The sequence below is a fragment of the Lissotriton helveticus genome, chromosome 7 (genome assembly GCF_964261635.1).
Source record: "Lissotriton helveticus chromosome 7, aLisHel1.1, whole genome shotgun sequence".
NCBI lineage: Eukaryota > Metazoa > Chordata > Amphibia > Caudata > Salamandridae > Lissotriton > Lissotriton helveticus.
In genome coordinates this window covers 1,810,295,413-1,810,315,234 of record NC_136068.1, presented here as the reverse complement: position 1 = coordinate 1,810,315,234, position 19,822 = coordinate 1,810,295,413, and the positions used below count along the sequence as shown (strand labels likewise).

The 19,822-nt window shown below is 46.1% G+C and overlaps 1 protein-coding gene across 1 annotated transcript in view; it reads right to left on the bottom strand.

Moving 5' to 3' along the window:
* Positions 1-19,822, bottom strand: part of LOC144767727 (persulfide dioxygenase ETHE1, mitochondrial-like) — a 123,763-nt gene that overhangs the window by 2,007 nt on the left and 101,934 nt on the right. Inside the window, exons 3-5 of the mRNA XM_078651111.1 lie at positions 16,848-16,996; positions 7,928-8,057; positions 4,481-4,570 (exon numbers count right to left, since the gene is read on the bottom strand). Coding sequence (XP_078507237.1) covers positions 4,481-4,570; positions 7,928-8,057; positions 16,848-16,996 — 369 coding nt within the window. The remainder of the gene's footprint in view (positions 1-4,480; positions 4,571-7,927; positions 8,058-16,847; positions 16,997-19,822) is intronic.

The window sequence follows — 19,822 nt, the reverse complement described above, 5'->3', positions numbered from 1 at the left end:
TGCCCCTGCCGGTTACAGAACTGTTCGAACCACACATTTCGCGACCATTAACCCTATCACTACTCCCAACCACCTTATCTATACTCCCTGGCACACCTTTAACACTCTGTAAACCAACCTCCTCCTTGGAATTCCCCCATTAGTGCCTCTGACCCCCTAAAACTCATCAGCAACCTACCCTCTCTGCAGCCTCCTGGTCAGTGCATCCTGGAACACCGCTCATATTCAGGGACCTACCTTCTCCCAGAGTATCCCCCATTACCACCTCGGATCCCTCTATCACACTTAGTCACCCTCCACCTTCCTCAGATCTCCACACTCAATTTCCTCCCCTTACCCAACACCCAGACATGTTGGCACGCTTGGACGATATCTCCATCCAGCTGCACCTTCTCTCCCTCGGACTCCATGGTTTGAAAGCCCTCTCACTCGAATATCTACCCTTTGTAAGCCCCCTCCTCCCTAGTCTGAACCAGCCCAGAGCCCCCGCCAACGCCAACGCCACTGACACAGCTCCCCGCGACCATCCCCTGCCACCGACCATCTCCAATTCTGTTACACTACCTAACGCAGCCTCTCGCCCAAGAAGTACGTCCTATCTAACACCCAATGATATTGACGACCTTCTCGAGTCTTATTCATCCAACACTGACTTCAACTCGAGCCCAAAGGGAATAATTCAAACCAATCATCCTAACCCTAACAGAGAAACCCACCACAAACTCAGAGTTATAAATAAAGATAACCTCAAGAGAGTGAACATCACTCAGACTCCTCCCCCCCCATACTCCGGGTCCACTCAAATGCATACTACTCAATTGTAGGTCAGCTAGCAAACACGCCTCCGAGATCTTCAACCTCATTTAACAGAAGGAGATAGATATCATTATCCTAACAGAAACTTGGCTCAACCATTCGTCCACTCCAATTATTGACCTCTTGGTGCCACCCACCCACGACATAATTCGTCTTGACAGAGTTAAGAAGCTGGGTGGCAGCCTAGCTTGTATACATCGGAGTACGCTTGCGGTCTCCCTTTCAGAGTTATCGCTGCCAGTAACTTGCGAATACCTTTGTCTCAATATCTCTAGTAACAATCATCTGGTCTGCAAACTACACACATTCTATCACCCCCCAGGCGAAAATCTCCCCTTCATTGAGCAATTAATGGAAATCATCTCTGGCAATGTGGACTCAGTCCAGTCCCACATCTACCTTGGGGACTTTAACCTTCACTGGTCCAACACTATTGATCAAGCAGTCTTATGCCTCAATTCCTTCTTGCATGACCAAGAATTGATTCAACACTGTGACCAGCCTACTCACACTAAAGGTGGAACTTTAGACCTCATCATCTCCAAAGCTCATACCATCTCATTGGATTCCAACATACCATGTGATTGGTCTGACCATCACATCAATTCCTTCCACGTCTACTCTGAGGTTCATCAGTGTAAGACACAAAAAAACAAACCAAAGATTTGGAACATGGACCTCGGAGATATCAATACAGCTGACCTAGCAACCCGCTGTAATCAGGCCCTCTCTCCCCAATTGGATATACTTGAAGTCTAATATTATGGATGCTGTGGCCCTACTGCAACAAAAAAATGCACCTGCAAACATTTCTAAACCTTGGTTCAATGGCAACCTAAACTCGGAACGTCGCAATCTAAGGTCCATACAACGTTCCTGGAGAACCACTCTATCTGCGGATCATCTAAAAAACCTTAAAACAGCAAGAAGTGCATATAACAAACAAATCAAGTCAGCTAAGGCGGAGTATATCAGATCCCAACTTAACAAAGTGTCGAATCGTCCCAAGAAATTGTTTGAATTGCTTAAACAACAATCGTGGTAGCCCCTAACCAATCAGCCTCCGAAGTCAGACCTCCTTCATGTAATGTTCTGGCTTCCTTTTTTACTGAGAAAACAAGACTTATTAACATTGATCTGGAAGCAAGGAAGGCTCTATTGCTACCCAATAAACCTGCACCCCCACAGCATCATGTAGCTGGGGTATCAAGAATAACGCTTCCTCGGACACCTTTACCCCCTCAATGAAATTGATATCAAAAGGTGCTGCGGAGTATAAACCCTTCTAATCACTGCAGTGACCCGTTACCACCTACCATCTCAAAGTAATTAAGGAGGAAATATCCCCCTGCTGGACAAAGATCGTCAATGGGTCTCTGTCACAAGGCACGATCCCAGAATGCCTAAAAGAGGTTCAGGTAACACCTATATTAAAAAAAAACACAGCCGACAGTACAGACCTTAACAACTTCCGACCTAACTCCAGCATACCCACTCTAGCCAAACTCCTTGAAAAATGCGTCCAGTCACCCACGTAATGGATGACATCCTAATAATGCTTGATCAAAATGAATCCTGCCTACTTGACCTTTCCTCAGCATTTGACACTGTCAATCATGACAACCTCCTAGTCATTCTGGAGCCTCTCTGGTCAGGTACTGCACTGGTTCTCTTCCTTTCTGCAGCACAGAACACAAAGAGTTAAATCGAACCACGCACTCTCCCAGCCACCCCCAGTCAGCATGGGGGTGCCCCAAAGGGTCCTCTATATCTCCCATTCTCTTAAATTTGTTCCTGGAACCATTAGCTACTGTTCTAACATCCTTGCACATTCACTTCCACATGTATGCAGACGACACCCAACTCTATCTGAAAATCTCCCCCCCCCGGATGACCTCACATCACTCAACTCCACCCTACTGACTACCCAAAACTGGTTAACTGCAAATCACCTCCTGCTAAACACCTTCAAAACAGAATTCCTCCTCATTTCTCCCCCGAAACATACTCCTAAAAATGACGCATGGATGAACCAACTCACCACCTTCAACTGCTCCTCCTGCATTATTGACTCAGCTAAGTCTCTAGGAATTACCCTGGACACGAATGTGAATATGAAGACTCACATTAGCAACGTGTGCAAGGGAGCCAACCACCTTCTGACAACACTCAGGAATCTCAAACCTTTCCTACCTCAAGCAGATTGCAAGTAAGTGGTCCTTGCGTCTGTTTTGGTCGAGACTTGACTATGGCAGTGCTACGCTATGTGGCCTCCCAAAATACACTTTGGCCACCCTAAAGGCTTCACTGAACGCTGCAGCCAGATTGATCATGGGCAACAAGCGAAATGCACACATCTCCCCGGTTTCAAAATCGCTAAACTGGCTACCCTACGAAGCTAGAATTCAACTGAAGATTGCCTGCCTATCACACAAAGCCCTCCACTTCAAAACTCCCATCTACCTTGCAAAAAAACTAGAACTATCCAGAGGGGGTAGTCCATCAAGGAGTGCTAATTCCCTTCTCTTGAAACCACAGATCTTCCGCAAAAAGAGAACATGCCAAGAAGCCTTCTCTGGCGCCGCTCCTAAAATTTGGATCTCTCTCCCACCAGAAATTCTGAGGATCTCTTCTGAAGCTGCTTTTGAACTGGAAGCAAAAAGATTCCTCATGAACAAGTTCTTACCTTAACATGATGGGCATTTTTAGCTTTAAGCACATTGGACATATTATAGTATCGGTTATTATTCTTGTATATGATCATTATTTTGATTTTATTACTGCTGTACATGATTATTGAATTTACTCCTATTAAGTCATTATGCTCCATTGTCTAGCCCATTCTTCGTTCACCCAGCTGTATAAATGATCTGTTTGTTCAACATTAAATTCAATTCTTATTAGACTCCTCATTTGATTTATGTGTTGACAATTGTTCTGGTACTGGTCACTATTCCTGTATACATTTACTGTACATATTCCCTTTATGTCTCTATGCTCCATCGTATAGCCCATTCATACTCGATCTCTCAGGTTTATAAATGAGCCGTTACGTTTGTACTATTTGATTCAATGCCTATTAGATTCCCCATGTTAGACTCATGCTTTTTATTTATTTTTATTTTTTTGTGTTTTGTTTGATTTGTTACCTTTGCCTAAAATTGTAAAGCACTCAAATATCCTCCGGGATCAAGTTTGTGCTGTATAAAACTTTATAAATAAAATTAATAAAATCTGGGATGAGAGGCCAACCTACTATCTGTTCGACATCTGCCCTATTGTGGTTACCTGTATCTCATAGCATTACAGTCTGGTGTGTTCTGACCTGCTCTGATGCTGCTCATACCGCCACAGCGTGTGCTCCTCGGCAACTAACAGTCTTAGACTGTGTGACTTACCACCTACATTCCGAGTCCCACAAGCACAACCACTATTGACCAAAGGGAGCCTAGGCCTCTGGGGGAGCCCAAAGGCCTAACCAGGGGGCAGAAACACAAATTTACAAACTTTCTAGACCAGCAGGTGCGCCCCCTAATCTCGACTTGTTACTCCAAGGAGATAACTATGCAGAAGGGAGGAACTGAGAGGCCCTACAGGGGTGGCTTGCACAGCAAAATACTTTTGACATAATATATTACATAGTGACATGGTTTACCTTACTCACCAGTGTAATCGTGCGTTGGGTACAGCAGACAGTCATCTGGCAGGGTGAAGATCTTGCTGTGGACAGACTGATACAGAGTTTCTGGGCACCCTGCAAAGAAGAAGAGAAACCTGTCAGGAACCTCTCATCAGTGACACCCTTGTACTATCTTTGCCCCTCCTTATACCACTGGTGTCCTTTCTCTTCTCCATGACCCTCTGCCCCCTTTGTTGCTCTTTCTTTTCTTTAGGTTCAGGTAGTGCTTAGTTTGCAAAAAGAAATAAGTGGCAGGACCTACTGTAGCTTGCATCACTCATTGCCCCTGTCAAGTTCTCCCAATGACAGTACCAACAGAATTACTAATCATGTCTATTCCAGGCCCCGAAGCTATAAGAATGGCCTATGCGGCAAGTAATAGTCACTTTAAATGCTTATTGACACAGAACACCTCCACTTTCACATCCGAACCAGCCCCAGGACCATGCTACACGGCACCCTCATTGACAGACCGCCGGGACCTCGTGCCTAGTCCGCAACCATCATCGCAGAGCTCGCCACACCCACGCCATCACCTCCACGGACTAAATTCTATTCGGGAACCTGAACGTCCACCTCGATAACAGCTAAGATCCCGACTCCACCACCCTCCTCGACAACCTCGCCAACATCGGACTGAAGCAGCTGGTCAACATGCCTACTCACAAAGCTGGCCATACCCTTGACCCTATCTTCACGGGAGGGACAAACATCCGCTTCAGCCACACCACCCAGCCTTTCTGGATAGACCACCACTGCGTCCACTTCACCTTCAGCACCACCACCGCACCCAAGCCCCCCTGTGCCCACCGCAAAGGAACTGGAGCAAGGTCACGGAGGAACACCTCAACACCACCCTCCTCCAAGACCCCCCCAGTGCCACGACCGACACCAACGCCACAGCTGTGGAATTGCACCGCTGGATCTCCTGCTGCACTGACAAGCTTGCACCCCTCTGCCGCCCCGTCATACTACGCCCTCTGAAGGCCGCCTGGTTCACCACAGAATTTCAAGAGGCCAGATGCACCTAAACACGCCCAGAGAAAACCTGGCAAAACCAAAAAACTACGGAACATCCACAGGGATGCCCTGAAGGAATACCACCAGCGCATAAGAGACACCAAACGGAGCTTCATAAGAGACAAAGTCCAGACCAATGCCAAGGAACTGTTCAACGTCATAAAGCAGTTTGCTAAACCCCCCTGCGAAGCCTTAGATGTCACACCTTGCTAGGAACTCTGCGACAAACTCGGCTCCTAATTCCATCTGAAGATCAAGGCCCTCTACGACAACTTCACTGAACAGATGCCGGACACCAGCCCCACCCCACGCCAGCGACAAGCCTACCATCATGACCTGGGATCCTGCCACCGCAGAACACATATCCGCTATCATGAAGATAACCCACTCAGGAACCCCAATGGACCCCTGTCCACCACACATATTCCACAGGGCAGCCGCCGCCGCCATCGCACCTGAACTACAATGAACCATCAACGCCTCATTCAGGTCCGGCATCTTACTAGACGTCTGGAAGTGGGCGGAGTTTAAACCCCTCCTTAAGAAGCCCACGGCCAACCTGGCAGACTTGAAAAACTACAGGCCAACTCTTACCTCCCCTTTGCAGCCAAAGTCACAGAGAGACTCGCAAATGCCCAACTGACTGCCTTCATAGAAGACAACTCCATCCTGGATGCCTATCAGTCTGGATGCCGCAACAACCACAGCACCGAGACCGCCCTCCTCCCCGCAACCGACAACATCTGCATGCTACTCGACCTGGGACACACTGCGGCCCTCATCCTTCTTGACCTCTCTGCAGCCTTCGACACCGTTTCACATTGCACGCTCGCAGCCAGACTCCACGACATGGGAATACAAGGAGCCACACTTAACAGGATCCAATCCTTTCTCTCTGGCCAAACCCAGAAAATCAGGCTCCCTCCCTTTTTCTCCAAACCCACCAACATGAACTGCGGAGTACCCCAAGGATCATCGCTCAGCCCTAGGCTCTTCAACATTTACATGGCCCCCCTCACCACCATCATCAGACAGCATGGGCTCAGCATCGTATCCTACGCCGACGACACCCAGCTCATCCTCTCACTCACAAAAAATCCCAAAGACACCAGACTAAGCTTCCAGGAAGGAATCAAGAATGTGGCAGCCTGGATGAAAGACAGCTGCTTGAAGATCAACTCTTAGAAGACCGAGGTCCTCTTCCTAGGTCCCTGCACCTCCCCCTGGGACAACACATGGTGGCCCACCACCCTGGGGAATCCACCCACACCTACAGACCACACACGAAGCCTCGGTATCATCCTCGACTCCTCCCTCTCCATGAATCGCCAGATCAACGCCGTTGCCTCCACCAGTTTCAACTGCCTTTGCATTCTCCGTAAGACCTTAAAATGGATCCCCCTATATGCCGAAATCAACAGAACCCTTCGACAAAAACTCCAAACCATCCAGAACACCGCAGGCAAACTCATCCTCGGAACACCACGCCACGAACACATGACTCAACACCTACGAGACCTCCACTGGCTCCCCGTCGAGAAGAGGATCACCTTCAAACTCCTCACCCATGCCTACAAATGCCTTAACAACTCTGGACCCAAATACCTCAACAATAGATTACCCTTCCACGTACCCAAGAAGAACCTCTGCTCCGCCGACCTTGCCCTGTCAGATGTCCTTTGTATCCGCAGAAACAGAGCAGGCAGGAGAGCCTTCTCCTACATCATGGCCAAGACCTGGAATGAGCTCCTGTGAACATCAGTCACTCCCCGACCCTGCACACATTCAGGAAGGACCTCAAGACCTGCTTCTTTGACTGATCCAGAGCTGCTCCCCACCAGAGCCTTGAGACCCTCACGGGTGAGTAGCGCGCTCTACAAACCCCTGATTCATTGATTGAATATACAACTATTGTGTGTTCATCTCTAACTTAGACAAACAGTGCCACCATGTGGCAGACTGTCATAAGTGCAGTGTGGCAATTAAGTGCTAATACCGAGCACAGGAAACCACTGGCTTAAATTAGGCACTGAGTTTAAGGTATCTATAAAGCGCAATGAAGCTGTAGATTCTTGGCGCTGTCTGGAAGGAGAACATAAGCTAACTGCTGCCTCAGTCTAAAGTTTAAAGGCTCTTGCGGAATCTCGCTTCAGCGCCCTTGTTTAGCCCATCTCTGCGCTCTTTCTCCTGCCATGATAGTCTCTTCTAGGAGAGTCCCTTCTCATCCTCACAGGTAACTGCCATGGTCACAGCACTAGTAGCCTTGCACTGGCAGCAGCTTGTTCTTTTCAGAGAGACACTCGACATGTGACACAGAAACATTCAGGCTGACTTTCTATTGAGTGCAATGGAATATTTCTGTGACGCGACTCCACACTACAAAAATCAGAATTTGTAGCACCCTGAGCCTACCTTGCTGGAAGTCTGTGCGCCCACAGCCCCGGATCAGCAGCGCATCCCCGGTGAAGGCCATGCTATGGTCCTGCAGCACATAGGTCAGGCAGCCGTCCGTGTGTCCAGGCGTGGCCCGAGTCTCCAGAGCCTGGAGAAGGAATGGTTGAGAGGGAACACAGGATACACTTTAATTCTCAATTTGTTTTATTTTGTGTGCTAACTGAAAAGACGAGGGATTTCAGACAAAGGTGGCTTGACCTATCGGATGCACTGGTCTGATATGTGACTGATTCTTCACCAGCCCTCCCACCCTCTTAAAAGCACCAGACTATGGTGTGACTGGCTCGGGTCCAGCTCTGCAGCCTTTCACAGCAGAGACTAATCCTTGGCTATTTCTTCTAAAGCCCTCCAAGTGATGTAGGGCAAAGCTCCTGTATGTACATTGCAAACACTGATGTACCCTTAATGTTAGGGCAAGGGAAAGCACAGAAGCAAATACAGAACCCATGTGGCCTTGTACCACAGGAGCCCCGAATCCCCTCTGCCATGCCGAAAGCTGTGGGATTCACCAAGAAAGACCCTCCTATTGACTTTCAATATACCCAAGCAAAAAATAATGAATAATAGACCTTAGGCACAGCCACAGCCAGGTACACCTCAAAGATGTTCTACAATCAAAGGCCTGTTTGGAGAAGTGTTTCAACGCTGACATTCACGCTTACGTTTCCACCAACAAAAGATCATAAGATTTTTGGAAGACTGTACTTGAAAATAATGAGGCGATGACCCTCTTTATTTGGTAATTTGCATATCCTCATAACCTGCTAAGACCTTGACTTCGGAGTCCAATCCATCAGTAAAGGGCTTTAAGAAAGTGATGCTGGGTTTGAAATCTCCAAAGCACAACATATAATTGTGTGAACGTGTCTTGGCCACACAGAAAATACTTAAGCAATTTCATCCCTGGGGAAGGCACTCCCAGGTAATTACTGGGATGGAGTAATGTGGTCTGAGGCAGCCCCCTCCCTGATAATACTGCTACTGAAACATCAGACTGTAAAAATGTGGGGTGAAGTTCACCAGTTGTTTGTTAGATGTTTTTTTTCCTGACTAGTACGTAGATGGAAGGCTACATGAAGACCACCGATTGGGGTATTTTGGTGAAAAGGCTCGGCCAATGTTGCCCTATTGATAATCATTGTAATGAATGCCTGGAATTGGGGATCACATGAAGAAGCATGCAGGAAGGGTGATAACAGATTGTGTTCACAGTGAACATAATTTATTGGCAGTGAAATACTAATTGTAGGAATTGTGATGAGTTCTAAGGTGATTTCACACTGTGTAACATGCTGTCTCTCTACTGGGATTTGACGAACCATGTTGGAGAGAAAATTGTACGTTCATGATTTTTTAATGGAAATTATGGCTTGTGGTCTAAAAAAGAATATGATTTCACTGCTTGTATATATTCCCAAATATTTCTCCGTTTTCATGAGAAAACTGTCTGACATGCTGAGTAAAAGAATGACTTCCAACAGCAGCAGCAGCTTTTTGAAGGTTTCCCCAATGTTCCATTGCAAGCTCCACACTGAGTTGCAATAAACAACTAGAACGCTAACAGTTTATATTATTGTCAAACGTGGGGTACAGCTGACCGCCATGCAGCTGGAATAGACAATGTAGGACTGAAATAATATCCTATGAGTGAGACTGAAAAAATGCAGAGTTTTATTTTCATATGGAAATTATGGTGAGTGTTCTAGAAATCTAACATTAGCTATGAATTCTCAAATATCTTCCTCGTCCATGTGAGAAAAAAAGTCTTGAATGCTGCATGAGAGGACGGTCAGTCAGCTGACTCCCCTGAGCTCTATTCTAGCTTCACAACATAGGTCTTCTACAGAAGCTTCGCTAGAATTTTCCAATGACTTACTGCCATGCTATATGTAATGCTATACTCATGATGAACGTTTTTTCCAAAAGACAGCCAGCAGTGGTATTTCTGGAGGGCATCAGTCAAATATTCCAATTTTATAATTCTCTTATGCCCACTCCTTGAGTTCTGACTGCCCACAAAACTCTATCCTGGGATCAGACAGGACTAGCACACACACACAACAAGGCTGCTCGAAAGGAACCCAGACATTTAAAGGGGTAATGAAAGGAAAAGAAGACTTTTGAGAAGGAGGATGAATCAAATTGTCCCGATGAAGTTAACATAAGGGATGAAAGGCGTTGGCGGGATCTGTTTTAAGTGTGATGTAATTGAATACTTAAGAAAAAGAACTTTATGGGTAAAGACATCAACGTCTGGAAATTAATTGAAAAACAAAATATAGAAAGTAATTGAAAACAAATGAGTGATTACAGATACATGCCATTCGAATTGAAAAGTTTAATGTGAACAAGAAAATTAGGTTGCCATCCTAATATTGTGTAAACATTCAGCATGAAGAAGGTTAAGCACTCATGGACACAGTGTTGCTAGAACAGGAGCTGTTTAAAGTGTGTGGCAGGATGAAGAGTATAAGCATTGAGGGATGATTGACTCAAAAGCAATCTTTCCAGCAGGATGGCGGCCATTGCAAGCACATTCTGTGAGCCAGGTGTGCGTTCAAGTCCTTTAGTAGAATTCTGATCTCCCCAGGTAGATGTCAGAGGAAAAAGGCTTTGTTATATGTGAGTTAATACTGCAAGGAGACCTGTCTCACGTATCAACTCAACTGGGTAGATTGCGAGCAAGTAGGGCCAACCAGAATGCAGGCTTGGGTAGAGTAGAGCAATCTTCTTTACAATGCACTGTTTTGGATGGCGCAGTGGAAACATTATGAATGAATCCAAAGTAACCATGTAAAAATGAACATCAACATAGCACGGCCATAAAAAGGATTACTTCTTGGATTACTAAGCAAAAGGAGGGGGAGTGGGGTCACATTAAGGAAAGCCTGTTGTTGCTCTTATATCAACTTACACTAGACTGAAAATGCAGTGTTGTTATTCCCCCGGAATTCCACATGAGGGGGCTTAGACACTGAGAATGCAGGGTTGCCCGGACCCACGAAGGGGGGCCTCCTAAGAGGGTGCCCCCCTTAGTGCCACAGGATGGCACACGAGTCAGCCACCCAGTGTTTTGGGACCCTCGACGGTCCCCATGATCACGTCACTTTCGGGCAGGAGGGGACCGGGCAATGTACTCGTACCTCTCCTGGACACTAGTCGCCCTCTTGACATTTGATTTCACTACATTTGCTGGTCACAGCTGCATCACATTTTCTGGTCACAGCTGCGTTGAAGCTGATCCGCATCCGCCATTTGGTTTCCGGATGACTTAATTCCTGCTCGGACATGACCTGAGTCATGATTTTGGCCATTTGGATTTGTCGGAGATGAGGATTCCTACTCACAGCTGATCCGCATCCACCATTTGGATTCCAGATGATTTGATTCCTGCTTGCAGCTGATTTGTCGGATGGCCACCATGATGGGGAATTGGTTCCAGCTCGCAGTACCGAGAGAAGAACATGCTTGGTAGGCGCCATTTTCTATCCTTTGTGACTGATTTGCCCTGATTCATTGTTTGGCTCATTTTGTGTTCCGATTTTTGGCGGCAGCTATTCCACTCTGCTTTGTTGCTTGTTCCATTTCCCATGTATGACTGGTTTTGTATTCTGATTGCAGTTTGTCATTGCTGCGCTCTGCTTGCTTGATTAATTTCCTCTGCTTGATTTTGCATTCTGATTGCAGTTTGTCTTTCCTGCGCTCTGCTTGCTTGGTTCATTTCCTCTGCTTGATCTTCTATTCTGATTGCAATTGGTCATTGCTGCGCTCTGCTTGCTTGATTTATTTCCTCTGCTTGATTGTGTATTCATATTGCAATTTGTCATTGCTGCGCTGTGCTTGAGTGATTCATTTTCTCTGCTTGATTAATTTTGTTTTCAGATTACAATTTATCATTGCTGCGCTCTGCTTGCTTGATTCATTTCCTCGGCTTGATTGATTTTGTATTCTGATTACAACTTATCATTGCTGCGCTCTGCTTGCTTGTTTAATTTTCAATACTTGATTGATTTTGCATTCATATTACAATTTTTAATTTATCATTGCTGCGCTTTGCATGATTTATCTTGCATTCCGATTTTTGCCGGGAGACTCGCGGTCTGACCCGCTCTGCCCTCTCTCCCACTCCTCTAAGGTGCCAGGCTGCGTGCCAAAGAGGGAAAGGAGAAGAGCTTAAACCCTCTAACCCCCCAACTAGCTGCATCAATTGACCATGGAGGCAGACGTCATGGCTCAATCCGGCACCACCGCTGAAGACGAAATGGAATGGCACACTAAGATGAAGAGGGTACGGGAATCGTGCCCAAACTCAACAGAGAAAGCAGCAAAGCTTGCCCGCGCACCCACCACAAGCAATGCAATTTCAACCACAAACCGCTATATGGTTCTCCAAAGAACCCAGGACAGTGACGCCCACCCTCAGGACCACAAGGCATCCGAAACCGAGACTTCTTCAGGCCCCACTAAGCGACTACGGATCCCTCCCATCATCCTGAAGAACTTAGCCACCCACAAGGTCCTCGTGGAGCTACTGAAGGAACACAGCACCTCCCCCTTCACCATCAAACCCCAGCAGGACCACGCCAAGATCATGCTCACCACATCAGAGGACTACAGGAGTGTGACCAGCATGCTTACAGAACAGAAAATAGAGTACCACACCTTTTCAATGACCACCGCAAAAACCCAGCGCTTTGTAATACGGGGACTACCAGCAAACACATCCCTTGGGCACATCACTCAGGACCTATCGGAACTTGGACTGCAAGTTAAAAACATAACACAGATTGCCTCTCCAGCGGACAAGAACAAGAAATGTCCCCTCTTTGATGTAACTCTGTCGGCAAGCCATGATGGGATGCCAGTAGACCTCTCAGCATTACCACGGCTCTGCAGCTGCTGCGACACCACTGAAGCACCTAGAGGGAAACAAGGACCAGTCATGTGCTACAACCGCCAGTGCTTGGGGCACACCTCTGCTTTCTGCCATCAGAAGCCAAAGTGCGTACGCTGTGGAGGCGAGCACACCTCTAACCAATGCACAAGGAACCGGGAAACCGAACCAGCAATATGTGCTAACTGCACAGGACCACACCCAGCAAGCTATCATGGCTGTCCCTACCTGCTGAAGGTAAAGAAGGATGGACCGCGCAAACCCCCTCAACCACAAAAGACTTCCCTACACTCAACAACAACAGACCAGGGACAAATGAAGACTTACAAACCCACATTAGCACACATGATCTCATCTGGCAATCCAACCAACAGCCATAGCAACACGCGTGTGGATGGAAGAACATACGCAGAAGCAACAGGACCCAAACAGGACAGCCCAACACCAACAACTGCCCCAGCACCAGCCTGTGAAATAGACTCAGTCATCAACTGGCAGGAACTAATCACAAAGATTGCGAAAACAGTTGCAGACATAAACATCCTCCCTGTGGTGACAATGGTGGTGAATCTCATTGCCAGACTTTACCACGGTGAAGAAAACACCCGCAATAGGAGCAAAATCTAAAAGAAACTCCCTCTTCTTGCCGTGGAATGCTAACAGCATTCAGAAGAAAACTGCAGAACTCCTGCACCTGATGGAAACCATGGATGTGAGTATAGCGTTTATCTCCGAGACCCACCTCCAAGGAATCCAGAAGCTCAACATAGCAAACCACAGGGTGTTCCGCACAGATTGTACCACTGGAGCCAAGGGCGGAGAAACAGAGGTGATTGTCAGCACAAAAGTGAAGCACCACGAGATCTCACTACCACCAGTGGGGAGTATTGAAGCAACTGGCATACAGATCCAGAGATCTGCAGGCCCTGTACGGCTGATTGCTGCCTTTTCACCCCCAGGCAAGCTAAGCCAAAAGGACTTGGATGCTTTACTGGATCCCAACATTAATTGGAGGCGACCTTAATGCCAAGCACCCGTGCTGGAACTCTCGCACGGTAAACAGCCAAGGACACACCCTACTTGCCCACTCAAAGAAGGAGGACTTGGTAATGGCTGGCCCGACTCAACCAAAACATTATTCAGGCTCTGCACTGCATAAACCGGATGTTCTGGACATCGTCGTCATGAAGAATTTCTCCCAGTCTATGGAGCTTGATACCTTAATAGCACTGATGTCCGACCACAACCCAGTGTTGATCACAGTTGGAGACATACTTGAAGACCAGCAACATGGCACCAGGCACAACTTCAAGAAGGCGGACTGGAGCCTATACAAGAGAAGCCTGGAGTAGACACTGGTCCCTGGCCCGCTGCATTGAAGACATTGACAAGGTGGTTCACCACTTCAAAGCTGCAGTCCTGACCAGAAACTCCAACGATGCTCTATCTACGACCTCCCGAATGGCATCAAGCAGTCCAGTCGATAGCTGACAAGAACAGAACCCGGAGAGAGTGGCAAAGGAATCGCACCCCCCACCTGCTGAAGAAGTACAATGAGCTAACAAGACAGCTGAAGATGGAAATAAGCCAGCACAGAGGTGAAAAATGGGAAGCAGCTACAGTTAACTTGAATGACTCAGACAACTTTCTCTGGAGAATGACCCGACGCTTGACTGGGAAGAAGGAACTAAACCCACCAATACAAGGGAAGACTCACTTTGCATGCAGCAACAGGGACAAGGCTGAGGTCTTCGCTGACACACTGGAGGCATCCTTCAGGCCTAATCAGGCAAATAAACTGGCAGCAGAAGTAGAGCAAGAGGTCGCTAAGCACCACCGGGAGCACCCACCAGAAACAGAAGCTGCAATTATTGAGGAATGCTCAATGGGCGAATTACTGGCCCTGGTAAAGACACTGAAAAACGGCAAGGCACCAGGAAAGGACAGAATAGCCAAGTAAGCCATCAAGATTCTCCCAGATACCACAGTGGATCATCTTGCTGAGATATTCAACACGTGTATGCAGCACCAGTATTTCTATAGTGCCTGGAAAGAAGCAAGAGTCGTTGTATTCCCCAAGGCTGGGGAACAACTACGAGATCCTGCAAATTACCGCCCCATAAGTCTGCTATCTGGCCTATCAAAGCTCTTCGAAAAAGTTATCCTCGCCCATCTCGTGGACTTTGCGACAAGCGAAAACCTCCTCGCCAAAGAACAGTTTGGGTTCCGGAAAGACCATTCAACCAACCACCAACTCCTCAGAGTTGTGGACATCATTAGCCATGGATTCAACATCAACAAGTCTGCTTTCTGGATGTAGCCAAAGCATTCGACCGAGTATGGCATGAGGGACTGCTTTACAAACTTATCAAGCTCATGTTTCCAAGCTACCTGGTTAAGCTGCTGTCTAGCTACTTGTCAAAACGGAACTTTCAAGTGGCGGTACGAGAAGAATGCTCAACGCCACACCCAATTTTTGCTGGAGTGCCTCAGGGATCAATCCTAGGACCATTCCTCTTCAACATATTCAGCAACAACATCCCCACGGACCTAAAGAAGACTGATCTTGCCCTTTACGCCGATGATGCTGCAGTCCTCTCCCAATCTTTCAGTGACAAGGAAGTGGCTAAGAACCTTGAGACATCACTCTGCAGACTTTCCAAATGGTACAGCTACTGGCAGATCACCCTGAACACAAGCAAAACCACAGCAACATTATTAACCAGAAAGCTGAACAGGAAACATTCACAGATCCTCCTCAATGAGGAAGAGATCAAATGGGAAAACAGCAGCTCCTACCTGGGGGTGACTCTGTAGTCCAAACTCAGCTGGAGAAACCACATAGAGAAGACCTGCCAGAAAGCAGCAATGAAACAGGCTGCATTATACCCACTCCTGAAGACCAAGTCAATGCCCATGCAGAGCAAGCTGCGAGCAATCACCGCAAAAATTCGACCAGCTATGACTTACGCTTCACCAGTTTGGAGTGGCTACCGCCAGCAGCATCAGAAAGACCTACAGAGACTACAGAGCAAGGCCTTACGGATTGCAGCAGGTGCTCCTATGTTCAGAAGAACAGCAGACCTCCACAGAGACCTAGGCGTTGAGATGTTGGACGACCATCTCCGCAAACTCAACAGGACATTCTACAAAGGATTGGATCAAAAACAAAACCCACTGATCAAGAAACTTGCAGAAATTTCTACAAACCCCTTTGACCGCTACCCGCGGCCCATTGAAGCGCTAACCTTGTGAAACTGAAACAGCAACACAGCGTCCAAAAACTCATCACTGCCTGAAGGCAACCGCCCCTGCAGGCACAAAAAACCATCACTGCCAAACGGCAACTGCCCCGGCAGGCACCCAAAACTCATCACTGTCAGAAGGCAACTGTCTCGGCAGCCATCAAAAGCTCATCACCGCCAGAAGACATTTGACAGATGAAAACAAAACTCTGCGATAAAACTTGCTGACACTTCTGCAAACCACATTGCCCGCAACCCACGGCTTATCACAGCGCTGACCTTGTGATACAACCTCAACTGTGACAAAGCGTCACACATCAATAAGACAACCTAAACAGCAATTAAAACACTCAAAATGAATGTGGCGTAAAAACACACCACTGTCAGAAGGCATCTGACAGACAAAAACAAGACACAGACTGGTTGCCCTCTTTGTCTGCTGCCCTGATGCCGTTTAAGGGATTTAAGGTGTTTTTGGTTCACGCCATCAGAATATCTTTTTGAACACCCTCTACATTCAAACATCAAAGGTATACAGCACAAAGTGATATTTTGGTACAATCTCGTTGTGCGATAACACTTACGTGCTACTAAGGGGTGTCAAAAATGGTATTCAATTTTAAAATTAGCAACATTTCAGTTTGGGAAGTAAACATGTGCTCCTTTTATTCAGACCAGGCTCCATATTACTTTTATAGACAAGCCATCCATCCATACTTTCATTTTCACAGACACTTACGAACTTGCCGAACTTGATGACGTTTCCATCCTGTATATGGACGTCCGCGCGGGCCCCACTTTCCTTCGACATGACGCTCTTGCAGCCGGGCAGCATGCGCTTCAGGAGGCCAGTGCCTGTGATGTGCCCCCCGTGGCTGTGGGTGTTGGCTGCAGGGGAGAGAGGGGAGGGTGAGGAGAAGTGTTCTAATGGGAAGCCTGTGACCCCCCCATCCTTGGGCCTATGACCCCTCCGTTGGGCTTGTGACCCCCTCCATCCTTGGGCTTAGACCCCCTCCGTCTACAAGTGATGTCTGAACCTCACATGTGGAATTCTGCTGAGAGATTCCTTCTCTAAAAGAGAACCGTGTTGCGACAGAGAGATTGTCAATCCCAAATTTTGTTTGCATTCTAGGATATGTAGTTGTCTGTTTATTCTGAAAGCGAAAAAAGGACATGTGCCAGAATGCCATGGAAAAGAAATTACTATTTGAAACACACACATCTGACATGGGACATTTGACAAATCAAAGTATGACTTTTTTCTTTGAAGATTGGCAACAAATGTTCGAAACAGTAAAAATATGTGTTTCTTGCTACATACTGATATTTTTTTTACAACGTAAATGATACAAAGATCTTCACTTCAGTCAGTCATAAATATGTTTAGTTCATAAAACATAAAAATACACAACTATAAAAAGCAATACAGAATAAAATCTACCAATCTATAACTAAATATTTCATATCCATTAATAAGATACAATTTCGTTAATAAAACGCACGCAGGTTAAGATACAGCAGAGTTGATCTGCTTAATGCTCACAAACCCAATTGTATCAGACCTCTAGGTACCCAAGAGCCACATATATTCCTGCCCTATTATAATGTCTCCCATATCTTCCTACTTGCTATAAAAGAAAACACCTATTGCACAGATCACATCTAAGAATTGCATGTTAAATAGGGAATTAGAAGCTCCCCGTGGACAAGTATTCCATATTTTCTTAAAACTGGTTTAAATATTCCCTACCCCCGCCCATCAAAAGCAGTCTCATAATGTGCTCACTATTAGATTTCTTCTGCATCCCACATTCAGATAGACTGTTTCTTTTTAGCCTCTTGGCAATTTCAGCCCCCAAATACATAGGTTTGACCCCGACTCGAAACCTTGAGAGTTTCCACCTCATAACGGGGTTTACTAATGCTGACAGATAAGTGAATACCGTATTTTTCTGCCAAGAGTGTGCGGTGGACTACCATGTAAGGACATAGCTATAATCTCTCCTTCTTGTTATTTCTTCCATCCTTAGTTTACCAACAGATCTGGGTCCCCCAACAGAGAGTGAAAAAGAATTTAGGTATGAGATCTACCTCAGCTTTATTAGGGTTTGCACAGCGCTTAGGGGTGAGGAAATTTGAGGCCATACTTAACATTTACAGATCTAAGTGTTTGGCAATTGCTAGGTATGGCTCATCTATTTGGGGTTACAAACAGCAGGATAGGGTACAGTTAGCCAAAAATAGATTTCTATGTGCCCTTCTGTCTGTACCACAATCTCCTTCAACTTTTGCTTCCCATCAGGAATTGGGGTTGGGCTATGTTTCAGATCTGTTGAGCATAGCATCGCTGGTTTGTTGGCTTAAAACCTGGCTTAATGCAGATATTACTCTGAACCATCAGATCCTGCGGGACTGTGATAAGCTGGACAAAGCCAGTAGTATTCCATGGCTGTTTTATGTTAAACTCATGCTCTTTAAATTGGGGCGGCCTGATCTTTTTAATTCTCCTGAGGGGATTAAAAAAGAAGATGTGATATGGGTAAAATCCCAGTTTCTGAATCTAGTGGCGTTGAATCGAGAGGAGCAGGAGCTACAGAAACCTCAGGTTAGGGCCCATTATCTTACAAAATCCTCTATGTTAATCGAGCCCTATCTGAGAATTGTGACCAAGCCTTTCCACCGCTGGCTCCTCACTATATTTTGTTGTAATCTGATCCATTTCACGCTTGGGGATTTGCCGGGGTGGTGTAAACCAGAAGATGCTGCATGGTGCCTGTGTGATAACCATTCCCCACAGGATTCATTTCACTTTATGATGATTTGCCGTTGCTAGAATGATATTCGCAGGAAGTTTTTAGTCCCCTTATTGAAGGATAAAGGCTTTCTGCAGGTTAGACCAGCGTTGCTTTACCTTCAGATGTTTATCAGTACTTGGGATATTTTTAATATTGCTAGTTTCCTTGTTGCTGCTGTTCGCCTCAGGAAAAGGAACATTTCTATGATAACTTATGCTTAAAGCCCATACATCTATATTTTAAGGAGATTTTATATAATTCGACACATTATGTTTTATTCCAGATTAATTTTATTGTTAATGTGCTGTTTTATTTGTCTAGTGGTTTTTGTATTCTTTGTGCTGTACTTTTACGATTTTAATTAATCAAATAAAGTGGATTGACTGATTGACTGACTGACTGACACATCTTATTTACTGATATACTCTCCCTTAGGCTCAAAGCCCAGTTCCTCTCACTCCTTAAGAGCTCATCTTTGCACATCTGGGATATCTCAAGCTTACTCTGATCTAGCGGCTTGTTTCAACACCTGAAGGTAGCCCTGTCCAAGAGTCAGGACCATGAGACCATTCCCAATCCCAGCCTCAGTGCCTGGACCATGACAGATCAGGGCATATTCAGAATCCTTTTTAAGCACTGACCTCCAATTCCTTCTCAACTATGCATCCACCTCTAAAATAAAATATTATCGCCATACAACTATTTTGTCTGAACCATACCTTTAAAAGCAATAATAACTGGGTCCAGATCGTGCCCGCCGGACTCCTTACCAAATGTATTTACGCCATTATAGTAGGCACAGCATTTAACTGCTTCTCAATGTGTTCCACCTTAAGTTAGTTGTACAATGCATGCCCAAAAATATCGTCACATTTCCACATCTCCGTGTCCTCTCTAAGTACAATTTAAACTCTTTCTT